Raw genomic sequence first — 16,379 nt, 5'->3', positions numbered from 1 at the left:
TCTACTTCTAACCACATGCCTTGACGCAGCCGCATTGCAACTTGAGGTCAGGCTTTTCCATGTCATGTACCCAGACTTTCCATTTGTTACTGCATGCCTAGATGCAGCCGCCTTGCAACATGAGGTCAGGCTTTCCAATGTCATGTACCTGGACTTTACTATGTGTAACTGTATGATCTGATGTAGTCGCCTTGCAACATGAGGTTGGCTTTCCCATGTCATGTACCTGGACTTTACCATTTTTAACTGCATAGCTTGATGTAGCCGCCTTGCATCATGAGGTCAGGATTTTCCATTGTGTGCACTTGGTCATTAATGCAATTTGTAAATGTTGTAACCATATTCTTAAGCTCAAAGTGCCCAGATACCTCAGGGTTCGGTGCGCTATATAAATGTCTAAATAAACTAAATACATTTCGGCAGTGAACTGACCTGAGTGTGTAGATTCTTCACTGGGACATATAAAAATACACAAATGCTTGAGTTAATTTCTTTTGTTCATGGCACTTGGTACCCTTTCTTTCCCTGACAACCGCAATGTGAGCTCTTTGCAATTGTGGTCTAATTCGGTGTACCAACATTTGATCATCTCTGTTGCCATTTTCTTAAAATGTGCATTTCAGCTGCAAAATAATTTCTTTTCAGGTCTGAAATAAGAAGCAGGCACAAAGCCTGGGCACCACGCTGTTCATCAACCACCTGATCTGTTACCCCTGGCGGCATGTGGATGAACGTTTCAGGAGCAGATTCCGGCAACATGCAATCTGCCTTGGTTGCGATGCTCTGCAACCCACCGCTGGACCTGCAACATCACAGGATGAAGCAGGACCATCACCACCAGCTGCGTCATCTGCTGGGCCTCTCCCATCAACTTCATCTGGCATCAATGATGGGAGTGTTGCCTCTGTCGCCATAGCGTTGGACCCTCCACGCAAACACAGGTCTTCAGTAGGTGGCGTTTTCACCTGAAGGAAGTGCTATAGTGCCATAGCACTAAATGAAACAACATTTGAGGCAATTGAGCATGCCTGGGTGAAGCATGGGGGAAATTGCCAATAGTTTTAGTTTTCTTTTTTTTTGAGAGTGGTTTTACTTTCTTTACATGTTTTTTTTTACCTGATTGTTGTTAAAAAATATATATATATATCTTGTAAAAAAAAATAAGCTGTCTACTTTCTTCCTATCTTTTCTAGATCCACTCCCACGCCCTCCCATTCCCTCCTTCCTTCTTTTGAGAACCACCATGAAAGTTCAGGGAAAGAACTAAGCTGGGGGGAAGTGGGTTTAATATTAAGCACCAAGGCAATGGGCTAACCCTACTGGTAACTGCCTGCCACCTGTAAGGATATTTGGCGTGTTACAGCACAGAGTACAGCACTACTGCACAGGTAGCATTTTTTTTTGATGCAGCACCACCACATGGGTGTGGTGCATTGCTATATGTGTTGCCAGAGTAACATGGACATATAAGTAAAGACAGGCTATTCAGTCAAAAACGATTTTTACATATAAGATGCAAATCTATTTTTACAGTTAAAAGCACACATGTGCACATTCAAAAATGCACACTATTTTTCACCTGAAATGCCTATGTTGCAAGAGACACATTTGAAAATTAATAACTAACCTTATTAATAACTAACCTGACTAATAAAACTTCATTTAACATAACCCACTAATAAAAATGTGTCTCCACTGCAGAATTAGGCCTACTCTGAAAGTGAACTTTTAAACGCACATTCATTTTTTTTCTCTGCTGCCCTGTCCACATAACTACAGGAAGCAAAGAGCTCGAAGGAACAGGAAATCAGTTTGTTACAATTTTTACTGTAGAAATGAGCCATTGTGTAGTGAGGGAGGAGATGACATGATTGATTCTGATTGGAGCAGCGTCATAGCAAGTATCATGCTAGAGGCTGTGATTAGAGTTTTGCTGGGGAAGCTTGAGGAGAGGGGGAGAGCAATCGAGATCTTGCAGAGCTGGGAGAAGGACCTGTTTCCTGGCTGAAGCATTCCTGCTGCAAAAGCTGCGAATTCCAGGCAATAACCCCGGTTTGAGAACGGCAGACGCTTGTTTTCACTGGGGTTAATCTTCAAGGGAGCCAAATTCAGAAAGAGTATAGCCGGAGAAAACTCATGCTGAACAGATAAGGTAATTACAGAAGTGTGTGGGAGCTGTGCGAAAGTGTGCGAAACTGTTCAGTCAGTGTATTCGAGGGAGTCCCAGTCCCTTATCAGCATATTTAATGGTACCAATTGAATATATTCTCGCAGCTCTCTGTTCATTTTATCAAAAATAATGTTGTACCATTTCATTTATTTCTGTAAAAAAAGGTTAAACTGTGTTTAAAGGAAATTTCTATAATACAAAAATATCTGAAAACAGATAGCTAGTGTGTATTATTTCTATCTTTCATTTTGCATGGGAAACGGTTTAAACGTGGGTAGATTTTTAAACAGTGCAATTGTCATTTTAAAACAGATGTGTGCATGATTATATTCAGTATGGACAGTTGTGAGTGACTGTTTGTAGCATAGCTTGTTGGAGGTACATGAGCCAACGGGAAGAGAGACTCTCTGGACAAAGTTCCATACCGTATATAAGGTAGTGGAAATTACCACATTAACACAACACTAACACTGAAAATGTGGTATCCCTAAACTGTAAGTCTCTCTAGTGATCAAGAACAATCTAGATAAAAAACAAGGGATGTTGGATATTGGGGCCACAAATAAACCAACCACTATACCAACCAACCACGCAAATTATCGCACACATTATCTAAATAGGTCTGAATTCTGAAATAATGCAATGTATTATTGTTATGTGTGACCCAATATGAATACAGAGAGTGATTATTGCTAAAGGTATTTTGGCGGTAAGAAAATACCGCAAAGCCCCAAATATCCACAAAATACCCAACACACCCAAGTTAAAGGCCGAAATGAAACAAGGGTCCCTTAATGGAGGCAGTGGTATAGTTACCAGCACTTTCAGCCCACCACTGTGGATTCTATTGCAAGGTCCTGTATATATATTTTTTTTAATTTCACGCCCTTAGCACCTTGAAGGTACTAAGGGGGTTTAATTAGAAAAATCACAATTATCCTGCAGCACACTTCAGCGCCACACCCTACTTCCTAGAATCAATTTTGTCTGGTGAGGACTGTGAGATTATCAATAGGAAAACGGTCTTGGAAAAGGGCAGCATGGACACAACGCCACATCGCAGGTCATATTTGTTTTTTATTGTACACCATGCATTTGCTAAGGGTATATAATGTGTAAAAAAAACATTTACCTTGTGGTGCGCTTCAGCACCACACCTTACTTCGTCAAATCCATTTTCTCTGTAGTTGACTGTGACATCTTCAACATAGAAACGGACTTCAGAAAGCATGGCAAACTGTCATACCGCAAAGTAATTTATTTTTTAATTGATCACCCTTAGCACCACGCAGGTGCCAAGAGTGGTTAATTGGGAAAAAACACACTTACCTTGCAGCACACTGAAATAAATGTTTTCTGTTGACGACAGTGACATCATCAACATGTAAACGGATTCCAGAAAATACAGCACAGCACAACGCCTCACCACAAGGTCATATATTTTCTTTTGTTTCATTGAACACCCTTACCACCATACAGGTGCCAAAGATGTTTAATTGGGGAAAACACACTTACCTTGCAGTACACCTCAGCACCATGCCCTAGTTCCTCAAATCCATTTCCTCAGTTGATGACCATGCCATTAACAGATAAACATACTTCAGAAAATACGGCACATCACAACGCCACACCACAAGTTCATATTTATTTATAAAACACCTTTGCACCATGCAGATACTATAGCCCAGGTTCCAAGCATCCTATTGTAGTGCCTCTTTCCATGAACATAATAAAACTTAGTGGCTACAACACTGCCCAATCCTTTTCAACTCTTTTTCACATAAATGTAAATATAACAAAGTTAACTCAACACCATCAACTCCTAATATACAAATGTACAATCTGAATCAAGAATCACACTTCTCGAACCAATACTCATACACCTTTTACTTTCGGAAAACAAACAAAGGGACTAATTCACAGAAGTGTTTTCTAATGGCAAAACCCCATTGGAAAATGCTCTGTGAATCAGGGCCAAAGTTTTTTCATTGAATTTCATAGGTTTTTGTTAGTGCAACTTAACCATAACCTCCCTTTAACAAAGTTTTTTCAGTGACTTTTTTAGGTTTTTTTGGCAACTTAACCATAATGTTTTTTTCATTAAATTGCATAGGTTATTATTAGTGCAACTTAACCATAACATCCCTTTAACAAAGTTTTCTCATTGAATTTCATAGGTTTTTATTAGTGTAACTTAACCATAACGTCCCTTTAACAAAGTTTTTTCATTGAATTTCATAGGTTTTTTTATTACTGCAACTTAACCATAACGTCCCTTTACCAAAAAATGTTCAGAGAATTCCATGGTTTTTACCAGTGCATGCTATTTTCCTACAACTTACTAATATCATACTTAACCCAATATAGCAACATTTTTGTCCAATTTACAAAGTTTCACCTTAAAACTCTGCCATTTCCCACCTTCTAGTATAATTTTTAACACTTCTATACTTTTTCTACTGTTTTTGCTTCCGTTGACGTCCGCAAACATCTGACGTCATTGCGGACCTTCCGGACAGTGCCACCTGACCATGCGCTCGCGCAGGCATGATGACGTTTCTATGAACGCGTTTGCACTTCACGTTCGGGTCGTTGCTTCGAGGACAGTTCGGAACGGCATTTTCTACTGATCTAGGAACTTTCAAGCTCAAAATGTACCCTTGCACAGCTCCTACACCTATTCTTACTCATTATCGATTAACAATCTAGTACAAAGCACATACTTGGAAGAATAGAAGCAAAACTGCTATTTATATTATAAATGGCATCAGCTATCGACATCCTTCCTCCCCAAGAGCTACCACCACCACCAGCTGGAGGAGTAACACAGCAAAAAAGTGCAGTATTTCCAAAGACAATGAAGAGGACCAAGAAGATGAGGTAAAGGAAGTGTCTACCTCTAGCACTCTGAGAGAATCATGGGTGTGGCAGTTCTTTACCACTGTTCGGAATGTACCAAAGGCTAAAGCTACAAAAGTGAAATGCACTGAGTGCAACTTTGTACTCAGTTGCAGACTACCTGGACATTACTCCTACGGGACCACCTCCATGCACCACCACATCAAATCCAACCACTGCAATTCTCTAAGAAAGATTGTTCCTTTTATAGCAAGTAATAGGCTTTCTTCCTCTACATCATCTTCCTCAACCAATGCTGTAGTCACACAGCCTACTTCTGTGGGACACAAAATCCCACCAGCTACCTTGCAAGCACCAAAAGAGGCTGTTGATCCATATCATTAGAAGACAGCAGTACTCTGCATATACTGCAACACACCACTCTTCAGGGGGAAGCAAGTTTGAAGCTGTAATGAAGGAGCATGAGAAACACTGCCCACTACCTTATAAGTAACACACACGCAACATCTTCCCCTGTCCACCTGCCCCTCCATATTAGTGGTTGGGGCCTCTTCCCTCATTACCCTCCTCACCTTATGTTCTAACCTCTCCTGCATTTTTTTTAAACATCAAAAGGAAGGTTCCTTTAGGAACCACCTTTCACAGTTAAAAAATAGAACTAAAAAATAAAATCCTATAGACTCCATCTACTTTACATTTAGACTCAATACGTTTTTCCAACATTTCCATTAGCATTTTTTGTTATGCTAATGGAAATAATGTGGCATTCATCCTCCGTTCCAGGTTTCGGAATGGGAGATAACGGCCCGCAGCCCAAGTCATCGGCCCAAGCGAAGTGTGTCTGTGTGCGCCCTGATGCCTGCGGGCTTTGGGCCATTATAAATACATAAATAAATAAATAACGAGGGATCTGGACCATTATCCTCCATTGCAGCCCCTGCAATGTGGGATGAAGGCCATTAGTACCTGGGGTACTAAAAAATTGATTTTTATTCCCACAGCAGGACGCCTATCCTTTTCCAAGATAGCCACCATGGAAAGGGAAGGCGGGGTTCCGTAAAGAGCCCCTGTTCCCTTTCCATGGCAGCCTACAGAAGGCGAAGACAGAACCCTGTGACCATATTACCACAAGCAAATGTTCTTTCCCTTTCAGATCTATTCCTATCAATAACCTGACCACATAGCTGGTACCAGGTGGACATGTCCACTTTAACACCCTTTTTCCTCCCTCGCGGTCATGGCCAGTAGCCAGATTGTCCAGGTCATGACCTCATATCATGGCCCGGACAATCTGGCCACTGCCCATGCCACATGCTATACCTCAGTCACCAAAGGTACATCACTATTTTTTTGTATCTACATTATGACACTTGTCAAAAAATAAAAAAGGGGCGACATTTGCAAAACCGTGCTTTAAGGTCCTTGCCAATGCTCCTTACACAGGTTTGCTTGAAATCCGCCCAGGTTTTATTTTTTTAAAAGTGTCAAAATGTATGTACATACAATAGTCATATAACTTAGCCCCCACTTGACAAAATCCATTCAGTCTTTACACAAACATTGAAGGTTGGGTCTATAATGTTTCTGAAAACCTTTGTCCACATTCATCAAACTGCAACAAAGCAATAAACCATCTAAAAATATTGAGAGCCCCCTCTAATTTAGCCCCCTGTTGAGAAACCCACCAAACTTTACAGAAACATTCATATCTAGATTTAAAATCGTTTTGCAAACATTTGTGAAGTTTCGGCAAATGGCACCACATTTATAAGCCTTTACACTATTTTGGCACCACCCTCTAATGTTGCCCCCTTTTGACCGAATCCAACCAAACTTTGCAAAAACATTAATATCTAGATTAAACATTGTTTTGCAAACATTTGTGCAGATTCATCAAATGACACCACATTTATAATCCTTTACAATATTTTGGGACCCCCCCTCTAGATTTGTTCCATCTTGACAAAACAACACCACACTTTTCAAAACCATTCAGAATCAAGTCTAGAATAAAATTCTAAAATATCATGCAGTTTCATTGAGTAGCGCCAAAGTTATTAGCCATCCAAGAACTGCTTTTCACCAACCCTGTAATGCAGAAATAGGCATAGATGTCCCCGAACATCAGAAGTGTTCGCGAACAACACTGGACTGCCTAGGCCCAAACATCCGGACTGTTTGCGGACTTCAGGGGTAAAAAACAATTTTTTTTTGGCTTCTTAGGGCCATATCCCATCTCATCCTCATCACCCATCACGTCCCCAGAGATGGTTTGATAAGTGTGACAAGTGCGATGTTGTGTTTTTTTTGTATGTTTTTACCACGATGTCTGCGGACACTGAATATTGTCCGCGAATCCAACCTGGCAGGCATTTCCAAAAATCTGATGCAATTCACACTTTTCACCATACGAACAGGGGGCGCGTCCGATGTCCGCAGACATTACATTACCATCTGGGCCAATCGAATGCCCGTCCGCGGACCAAACAGGGAAGTCGGTCTGTGGACCGGACCCAGATATCACTAATATTTTTTACCAACTTTTAAGTCAATTTAAAAAAAAGCTACTGGACAGATTTACACCAAAATCACAAAAGCACACTTTTGGAACCAAGCCGCCGCCGCTGCTGCTGCAAATTTGGTGAAAATCCGTCCAGCGGTTTGGGCTGAAGGCGTGAGCAAAATATTTTTCCATTGCATCTATGGAAAAAAAAACATTTTGGGACCCCTGTATAATGTTCCGCACCCTCAACTAAACCTAACCAAACCTGCCAGAGATATTCAGAGCATGTTATATATTTTTATTGCAAAGTTTGGTAAGTATTCGACCAGGCGGATCAAAGTTAGAAACCGCTCAAAAAGTGCTTTACCTATGAGTTGAGCAACTTAACCATAACTACACGCCCACTACTGCAGGCTGCGTAATATATATGATTCCTTTTATACCCCTATTTTGATAGTGGAAATGGCTAATGCAAATGTCTAGTGTACAGAAGTGGTTTATACAACTAATATACGTTTTAATGCAAAAAAAGGTAATTTCTGACCCTTTTATTCATCACATGGGAAAGGTGAGGAGAAGGCTGGCATTGGAGATAGCCATTTTTTCACCCTTTTAACGTGCACATCCAAAAGTGTTGTTTCATATTTGAATTGAAGCCTTCCTGTGGAGGAAAACACATTCTAGGGACTTTTTAGATATGTTACTTATTCCCTTGGAATACTGATAGAGGTAAATACCTTCATAGCTGTAATGAGGTGATTGTTAAATTGTGTTTTATTTTGCAGTTACTGCCTATTTTAGAATTACCTCAAATCTCATAATGAGTCCTTAAATATCATATAGTCTCTGGAGCAAATTATAAGCAACTTGTGGCCACAAAATGCTAGAGGCAAAATATTGTCACACTCTCTCATCTGATTCTCAGAGGGGTCATGTTTGTAGGTAAGTGTTATGTTAATGTTAATGTTAAAGGACATTTGTACCGCGCACTATCATCACCGTAGTGGTCCCTTGGCGCTCTGGCGGCTCTGAAAGAGGAGGGGAGGTTGAGTTAGTGGGAGGAAGCAGGAAAAGTGCAAGAGAGCAGTGATGTGCTGTTGGCGGCCTGTGTGTGTGCTGTTTGTTTGTGTGTGTGCGTGCGTGCGTGCACAATGGACCTTCAGACAGCCCTTCAATTTCTATGGACGCATTGTGCAAGTCCCCAAACACTTGCAAATGGACTGGTACAGTCCTCCGATATGCGTGCAGGGTGGAGTCAGCTCCCAACCATTTGGGTGCAGGAAGCAAATCTGCAGTCACTGGCCTTAAAGGTCTTGTCACTGAAAATGCACGCCACTCAATTTTTTCATGGTGAAAATCTAAACTTTGCGACAGCAATTTTATCAAGGATATTCTGGCAAGCGTTTGTCTACGCAATTGCCAGTATTATGTTTTCTCCTGCTCATGGCCTGTGGCTGGGGAGATAAGGCTCAGAAGAAACTGAAGCATGCAATGCCGTAGCACAAAATTTGGGGCCCCCCTGCGAGCCATGCTGAGGGCTCCCTTCCCCCCAAGATTAGCAACAAATCACAGGTCAAGCCATACTTAGGGGCGGCCTAGACTACCGCTCATGCGTATAAATGCAATCATGCTGCTGCAGGAGCACGCCGCACAGTTTACTAGGAGAAAGATAGCCTCATTACACGGATGGCGGTAAGGGTTTACCGGTACCAGTAAGGGTACCATTGCCGGTAAACCCTTACTGCCTTACTACGAGGTCCCTTTGTGGGACCCTACCTTAAGGGCTGGTTTTACCAGCCGTTAAGGACGGGACACACAAAGGGACCTTGGGACACGCAATTTGCGGTACCGTAATTACCGCCTTCCCCATTCTCATTGAGCCCTATGGGGCAAAAATGGGAATGGGGAATTGCCATGGTGAATGGGGAATTACCGCCCCAACACACCTTGGAATAGGGTGGTAATTCCGCCATTCACCATGGCGGACTCAGTAAAATACCAGCGGCAACCATGGCGCTAATAGCGCCATGGTTACCGCCGTCTGTGTAATGAGGCCCATAGATTTGAGTTTTAATGCATTATAAAGCCAGGGCTTTTGCAATTGTTTCGTAGGGTAACACCAATCCAAAAATCCAATGCATGCCACCAACATTGGACAGAAGTATTAATGCTTTAATTAATGTAATGCTTTACAATTGAAAATGCCATGCCACAATGAAAACATGTCCAACTAGTGGCACAGTGTACACCAGTCTAGACACGTAATAACATATTACAGTAAAACATGCCATGCCACATTAATACATAAATAGACTGGTTGCACCAAAATGTCAGTCGAAGCAATTACACTTATCACGTTTTTTTCACAAAATATACAATGCCACAATAACAAACGGCCAGACTAGCAGCACCCAAATGTCAGTCTAGCCAGGAAATACACTTAGCAGGATTGCTCTATCAGAGATGCCCAGTTAAAAATAAGTTAAGCCAATGAACCGTTAGGTCCTTTTTAAATGAGGTAGCGTGTCATTACCTGAATGGGGGTGCAGAATAGCTCTCACACCAATAACCAGACAGACTCAGGAAGCTGGCAAACAATAACTGTTTTATTTTCAATTGTCTAAAACAGGGATTACAACAGACATCAACGGACGTCACACAGCATAATCTCGACGCATCATATGAAAAAACATCGTTTTATAACAAAAACTCATAATTGATCTCATACTATGTGACATATGTGACAAACTAAGACAATTTATTTGGGATTGTGAAAGGTCAACGGGGAATATCTAAGTATACTTTCTATATGGGATAGGATTGTGATTGGGTCTCTATTGTCAGGTGGACAATTTATGCCCAACCCTTTTGCAAGTCATCCTCAATATGTGTTAGATACACAACACATCATTGGCTTTAAACTATAGGACTCTTCAATACATGGCCCTTTATAATTGGTTGGCACACTTGTACCCTTCTGGAACATTTGACTCACTGGCAGCATGCAATCTGGCACCCATGTGAATGTGGGAGGACTTGGCCAAGCCTCCCTACCCAAGTAGCCTACCATCCATCATCACTCATGTTGTCTGCCATTTGAATTGTCTTTGAACTTGGCCTTGCAGAGTATCCCTTCAACTGAAAACAGAAGGGAGTGTGAGCACATTCTTAACTTTAGTCTTGATGTAGCTTTCTCATTTTCTATTTCCATTGGTCCCAGGTGACAGGAGAATGCATTTGAGCTCCTTCCCTCGCATTTAATGATATTAAATTAATAAAACTTGGCATTCATAGTGTTTCCATTGCACCTTAACAGGAGCTTGCCTTGCTTCTCACGTTCATTGTATTTCCTTGAATAGACAACCCTTGACATTGGGCCCGACAGCCTTCTCGATCCTCCCTTGATTTCTAGCTGCTTTTCTACTGTGCCACACTTTCAGCCCTTCTCTTTCACGGGTCCTGGCTTATTACAGTTGCAACGTCAAACATCCCGACTCTGTACTTCGTGGGATAGGTACCATTACTGGCATTATGCATGTTGCGATTTCCGGCTTCCAACATATAGGCAAAATAGGGGCATGATTTCCGGTAGAGGTATTTGGCTCCTCCTCTACACCAAAGTAAGAAATGACTAGACTGGCTGCACCAAAATGCTTATCTAGCCACTAATAACACATATCATGCCTGCTTAGCCTGGACATAGATGACTATTAAAATTTAGCACATTCCACCCCCAAAATCAGCTCCTCAGCTCCGAATTACCTCAACGTCCCCCTTTACCATCCCATTGCTTACGTATGAGGCACATTACCTCATAGGTAAGTACTTGGACCAGGAAGACTGGTACTAGGAGTAATGAAGATTACAGGTGACTAAGCCAGGCATGTTCTTTGACCTCGTACCAGTATTTCTGTATGAGACAACATTCCAAATACACAAGTACTGGGATGAGGAAGAGTAGGGCTAGGAGTGATGAAGATTAACCATAAATAATCCAGGCATTAAACACAAGCACACCCACCATTCACCATACACCCACATACATGCACACTCAGCCACCCATACATTAACATGTGCACCCTTTTTACCATACACTCACACCCAGGCAGCCACCCATAAATCATGCACTCACTCAATCGCACACATTACATTATATACATACACACACACACACTTACATGCACGCACAGACATTTAAACAAAATACATTGGGCCTCATCACAAGTTGGGCGCTAACCGTGGGGGTATTACCGCTGGGGCTATTAGCCCTACCGCCAAACCCCCCGCCGCTATGAGCGCCGGATCATGGGTTTGGTGGAACGGTAAGTCCCCATTCCCCATTGGGCCCATCCAGGAATTTCCCATTCCCCATTGAGCCCATTAGGGAATGTTCGGCGCTATTACCGCCGGCAGTATTACCGCCAGCAGTAATAGCATGGAAAAATCGACAAAATCGTGGCGGATTTGCCCCAAGCTCAGAGCTGGGGGTAAATCCGCCAAGCCCGTGATTAGGCGGACTCTTAAATGCAGCGGTAATAGCGTTACCCCCGCATTTAAGGGTTACTGCCAAACTCGTGATGAGGCTAATTATCTTACCTTTTTTTATATGTTGGTCCAGGGAACAAAGGCCTTCAGCTCCCTGCAGCAGCCAGGAACACTTGTTCCCATCATGTGCAGAGGATCTGAAGACATTATTTCTGTTATGGGACCGAACTGTAACTGAAATAATTTCTTTATGAAGGCAGAGACTGGAGGCTTCCATGTCATACATGGGGTGAGGGGGAGCACTATGACTTCACAAATAAATAGTTTCTTTTTGAAGTCACTCTGCCTTCAGAAAGAACATTATTTCCAGTATGGTAATAATTTCTTTATGCAGTCAGAATGATTTAAAAAAAGAAACTATTTATTTTTGAAGTCTGAGGGGGCCCTGTACCAGGACATGTGGCGGTGGGGCACCAGCTACCCGAGCTCAGAGCTGAGCTGGGGGGAAATCACAGACCCTGTATCTTTTTGGTGGTGGTTTGGGATCGCTATTGTGGAGGAGTGTCATGGATAGCAGCGGTAGGTATGCCCACACACCCATTGTGCATTGTGTGTGGGCATTGGGTCACTGACTCTTTCTTCACACTGTTCGCATTCGTATCAACCCCTCTCTCCAAGTATTGGGTCACCAACCATTTCTTAACACTGCTTGTATTTGAATCAATCTATCTATTCAATTATTGGGTTGCTGACCCTTTCTTAACACTGTATTTGTAGCAATATCTCTTTCTAAGCATTGGGTCACCAACCCATCCTTAAAACTATATGTATTTGTATCAGTTCCCAATTACTTTAATTGGGCTTTCTTGAGCTGTTAATGATCTGTGACACTCGCGCTCAAGTGCTCTGGTAACCCACTCACTCAGGGCTTACCGGGCAGCTCTGACATTCCTTGCATCTTTGCGTCTTCTTCTTCGCGGCACTGACTGTGGGTGCGTCCTTTTAGCCGTTTGGCTCCTGTTTTATCTTCCTTTGCTTTTGGCGGCTGCAGATGCTTATAGCAGTATTTTAAACTTCCTGGAATTACTTAGCACTTTCCAAAGACTAGAACGTGACATATGCTTACCACTTCTGGTCATCTCATTCTTACATCCCTCTTCCTCATCTCAGTACTAAAAAATGGGGGCGGCTAAATAAGGTTGTGGTCACGAAAACCTGGGAATTTTTTTCTGTGTCAAAATAAGCCATACAGGCATGTTGCAAAGGCACATGGATGTCATTAAGAATTGTATCATAAGGTTTATTTTGTTTCAGTGTTTTCCTGTTTCTCTGGAGTTTGTCCTCCCCATTCATGGTCCTCCCGCAGAAAGCCACCCCCAAAGTCAGAGTCGGGTAGCTTCTGCCTTTCCCTGGCCATGTAAGAGAAGCTTCCCTCCAGAGAATCAGTGGCAATGTTGCTAAATTCATCACTGAGGGAACCTAATTGTAAGCAATCCTGTGCTGGTAGTACAAACATTAATAATGGAGATGTATGACTCAAAAGTAGAATGGCGAAAGACGAATAAGCCCAGGATTTACCTTCTCAACTTTCAGATCCCTGACAGTCCAGTCCAGCTGAACATCTTCAGTCAGTTTGGTGATCACCAGATCTCCAAACACCGTCACCGGTTTGTTGTCTTCTGGCCAGTACTGATGGCATCTTATCTGGAGTTCAAAGACAAGAGGCCATGTTACAAAGACATTACACACTGATTTACAGAATTTCATCAAACATCTCTACCATATTACACTCCATTTGTAAGATATTTGAGTACTTACTCTTCCCTTTTCAAAGCACTGTGAAAGCATGACAATGGTTTTAGCTTTGGTCTCCCAAACCATTCTCCAGAAATCCCCGACAGTTCCCGGCAATGGTCCTTGTGTAGCAATAAACTCATTTGGACAAATGTAACCCTTGGGAAGAAATCAGCGCAGATATCAGCGGCAGACATTGACAATGGACGAATATTATGAATACTAGTATGGTGAAACAGCGAGAATGATTAAGTGATTATGACAAACCCATTATGATTATTTTGTTAAAAAATAGGCAGGTAATAAAGAAAAAAACACGACGAATACCACAAGAGTCATTTTAAATCAAACCAATTTTGTGATTTTTCTGTTAATACACTGTTGGTTTTAATTTAAAAGTAACCATCTCTAAAGGTATTGCATTTCACAATCCGGGGGGATAGTTAAAAGCCCCTTTAAAAAAAAAAAGAATAATGAATCAAACCCAATTTAACATTAAATTATATCACAATAGCAACAACGATACTCAAAATGTAGCCTTTTAGTGCTTATATGTGTTTCATAAAGCGCTTTCAGCGGGATTCCTGATTTTTAAGCAATGCAAAAAAGGGACACCAATAGAACTCAAATTACCACCTCAAATCCATAGGTTTGAAAGTCTACATCTATTGAACCCTGGCTCTAGGCTTTTCATAGATCTCATAGGCAAGGACCTAATTTGCTGACCTATCCTTCGGGCTTTTAAATAAAACCGCCAAGTATGTTCTCCATGGCATGTTTTGGTAAGTATACTAACGTATGTATGTTTTTATTTTTATTTTACTATAAAGAGTGTAAATAAAACAGTGGTACATTTATCAGGGACTGATTGACTTCAGTTCTGCTCATCCTAGTTTGGCTAAATTGTTGGAGATGGAACTTGGTGACTATTTTCTTTCACCAAAAAATAGCATGTTGACATATAGGTGTAAAAACCTATCTCTGAGGGTCTTTAGCTTTCAGCTTCTACCGGCTTTGGCAGGCTTTCGTTACTAGAAATAGGGGCTTTCAAATGTTCTTTTAAAACTACTTTCAGGCCTCCCTTGCTTAACTTCTGAAAGGGCTCAATAATATTCAGTCCCCAACATACAGTAAATTAATGAATGTGCCTCTTTCTAAAGATTCTCTTCAATTGTCTCGCTTAAGGTTTTTCCAGAGACACCTTTTTTCGAGAATAATTTTTGGATGCCGTGGATATGAAAGACGTTAGGTCTGAGTCCGAACATAACAGTGTTTGCGATGACTTCCTTGAAGGTAGATGATGAGAGCCTGACCATGTTTATCCGCAATTATAGCTGATTAACCTCTCGTACAATTCATTATCATCCAGCTTTACAAGAAAATATTCCATGTGCAGCCGCCTTTAGGATCAACTATCTAACAAGCTGCTTGAAGGTTAGTAAAACCTGTGTGTTCTGTCTTTAACCCACAGCTATTAGCAGCACAGTTGTTTACATCGCCAGCTTCTCCTCGTGGGGATTTACTGTGCTGATATTGGCAGCTCAGGATCATTGGTAAGTCTGGGGAGTAGAGGGGCTCTAGAGGGGTGGGAAAGAGCAGGGACTATGGGAGGGAGGTTGTTAAAGAACAGCGTAGAGAGGGTAGAAGGACAAACAGCCAGAGGCTGAAAGGAAGGTAAGTGGGGAGGAAAGCAGACCAAGCAACCAGATGGGTTAAGGGAGGGTACCCCACCTTCAAAAGGATTGGTGGGTGGAGGAGCAGGGTGAAGGGAGTAAAACCCCTTTAATTAGAATGAGTTGCCGGGAAGGAGCCTGGAAGATTTGTGGCAAGTGGCAGAATGGTAAAGACCAGCGCCATATAAGCTGCAGAATGATAGGGAGACATGGAACTAAAACCTGGAAAATTGCAAGACTGTTTTCATCAAATACGGATAACACTAATTATTTTTGGTTGCGTGCAAGAACATCTCACTATTTTCCTACTTCCTACACCCCTCTGAGTCATCCCTGACACACAGGTTCTTGTTAGGAATCTATGGTAATTTTGCTTTGTGGACTTACTAGAAATAATCATATTGATCAAGTGTGAAATTATTTATGTAGCAGTTTAACTTGTCATTAGACCATCACGACTGGTGCTGCTACATTGTAAGCTTTGCTGATCTCCATTGGCTGTCCAGTCATTTGGTCGACAGACAAATGGTCGACAGACAAATGGTCGACGCAATTTGGTCGAAAGACAAATGGTTGAATTTTTTTTTTATTTATATATGTATTTTTCAGGTTTTCGTTTAGGAAAAAAAGGGTTTTTTAGCAAAAAAAGGGTGTTGGGGGGACCCCCCCCAAAAAAAAAAAGAATGTGAAAATACTAAAAAAAAAACATTCGACCATTTGTCTTTCGACCAAATTTCGTCGACCATTTGTCCTGTCGACCATTTATTTTCGACCAAATTACCTGTAACCCTCCATTGTAGACTATGACCATCCATTCTACCACTGCCTCTCTTCAAAAGCGTTTTCTTAGTAGCTAATGGATCATTAAATACGTGTGTCTCTCCACTGTTCAAAA

General features: G+C 41.7%; 1 protein-coding gene across 12 annotated transcripts in view; it reads right to left on the bottom strand.

Moving 5' to 3' along the window:
• The window catches only part of PTPRQ (protein tyrosine phosphatase receptor type Q), a 2,012,995-nt gene that overhangs the window by 128,140 nt on the left and 1,868,476 nt on the right, over positions 1-16,379 (bottom strand). For all 12 annotated transcript variants that reach the window (XM_069629300.1, XM_069629298.1, XM_069629293.1 and 9 more), the window contains 2 exons: positions 13,836-13,970; positions 13,596-13,721 (listed from right to left, as the gene is read on the bottom strand). In XM_069629300.1, the coding sequence (XP_069485401.1) occupies positions 13,596-13,721; positions 13,836-13,970 (261 nt within the window). The remainder of the gene's footprint in view (positions 1-13,595; positions 13,722-13,835; positions 13,971-16,379) is intronic.

The sequence above is a fragment of the Ambystoma mexicanum genome, chromosome 12 (assembly GCF_040938575.1).
Source record: "Ambystoma mexicanum isolate Mex_15411 chromosome 12, UKY_AmexF1_1, whole genome shotgun sequence".
Classification (NCBI taxonomy): domain Eukaryota; kingdom Metazoa; phylum Chordata; class Amphibia; order Caudata; family Ambystomatidae; genus Ambystoma; species Ambystoma mexicanum.
This window is presented reverse-complemented; position numbering and strand designations above follow the sequence as displayed.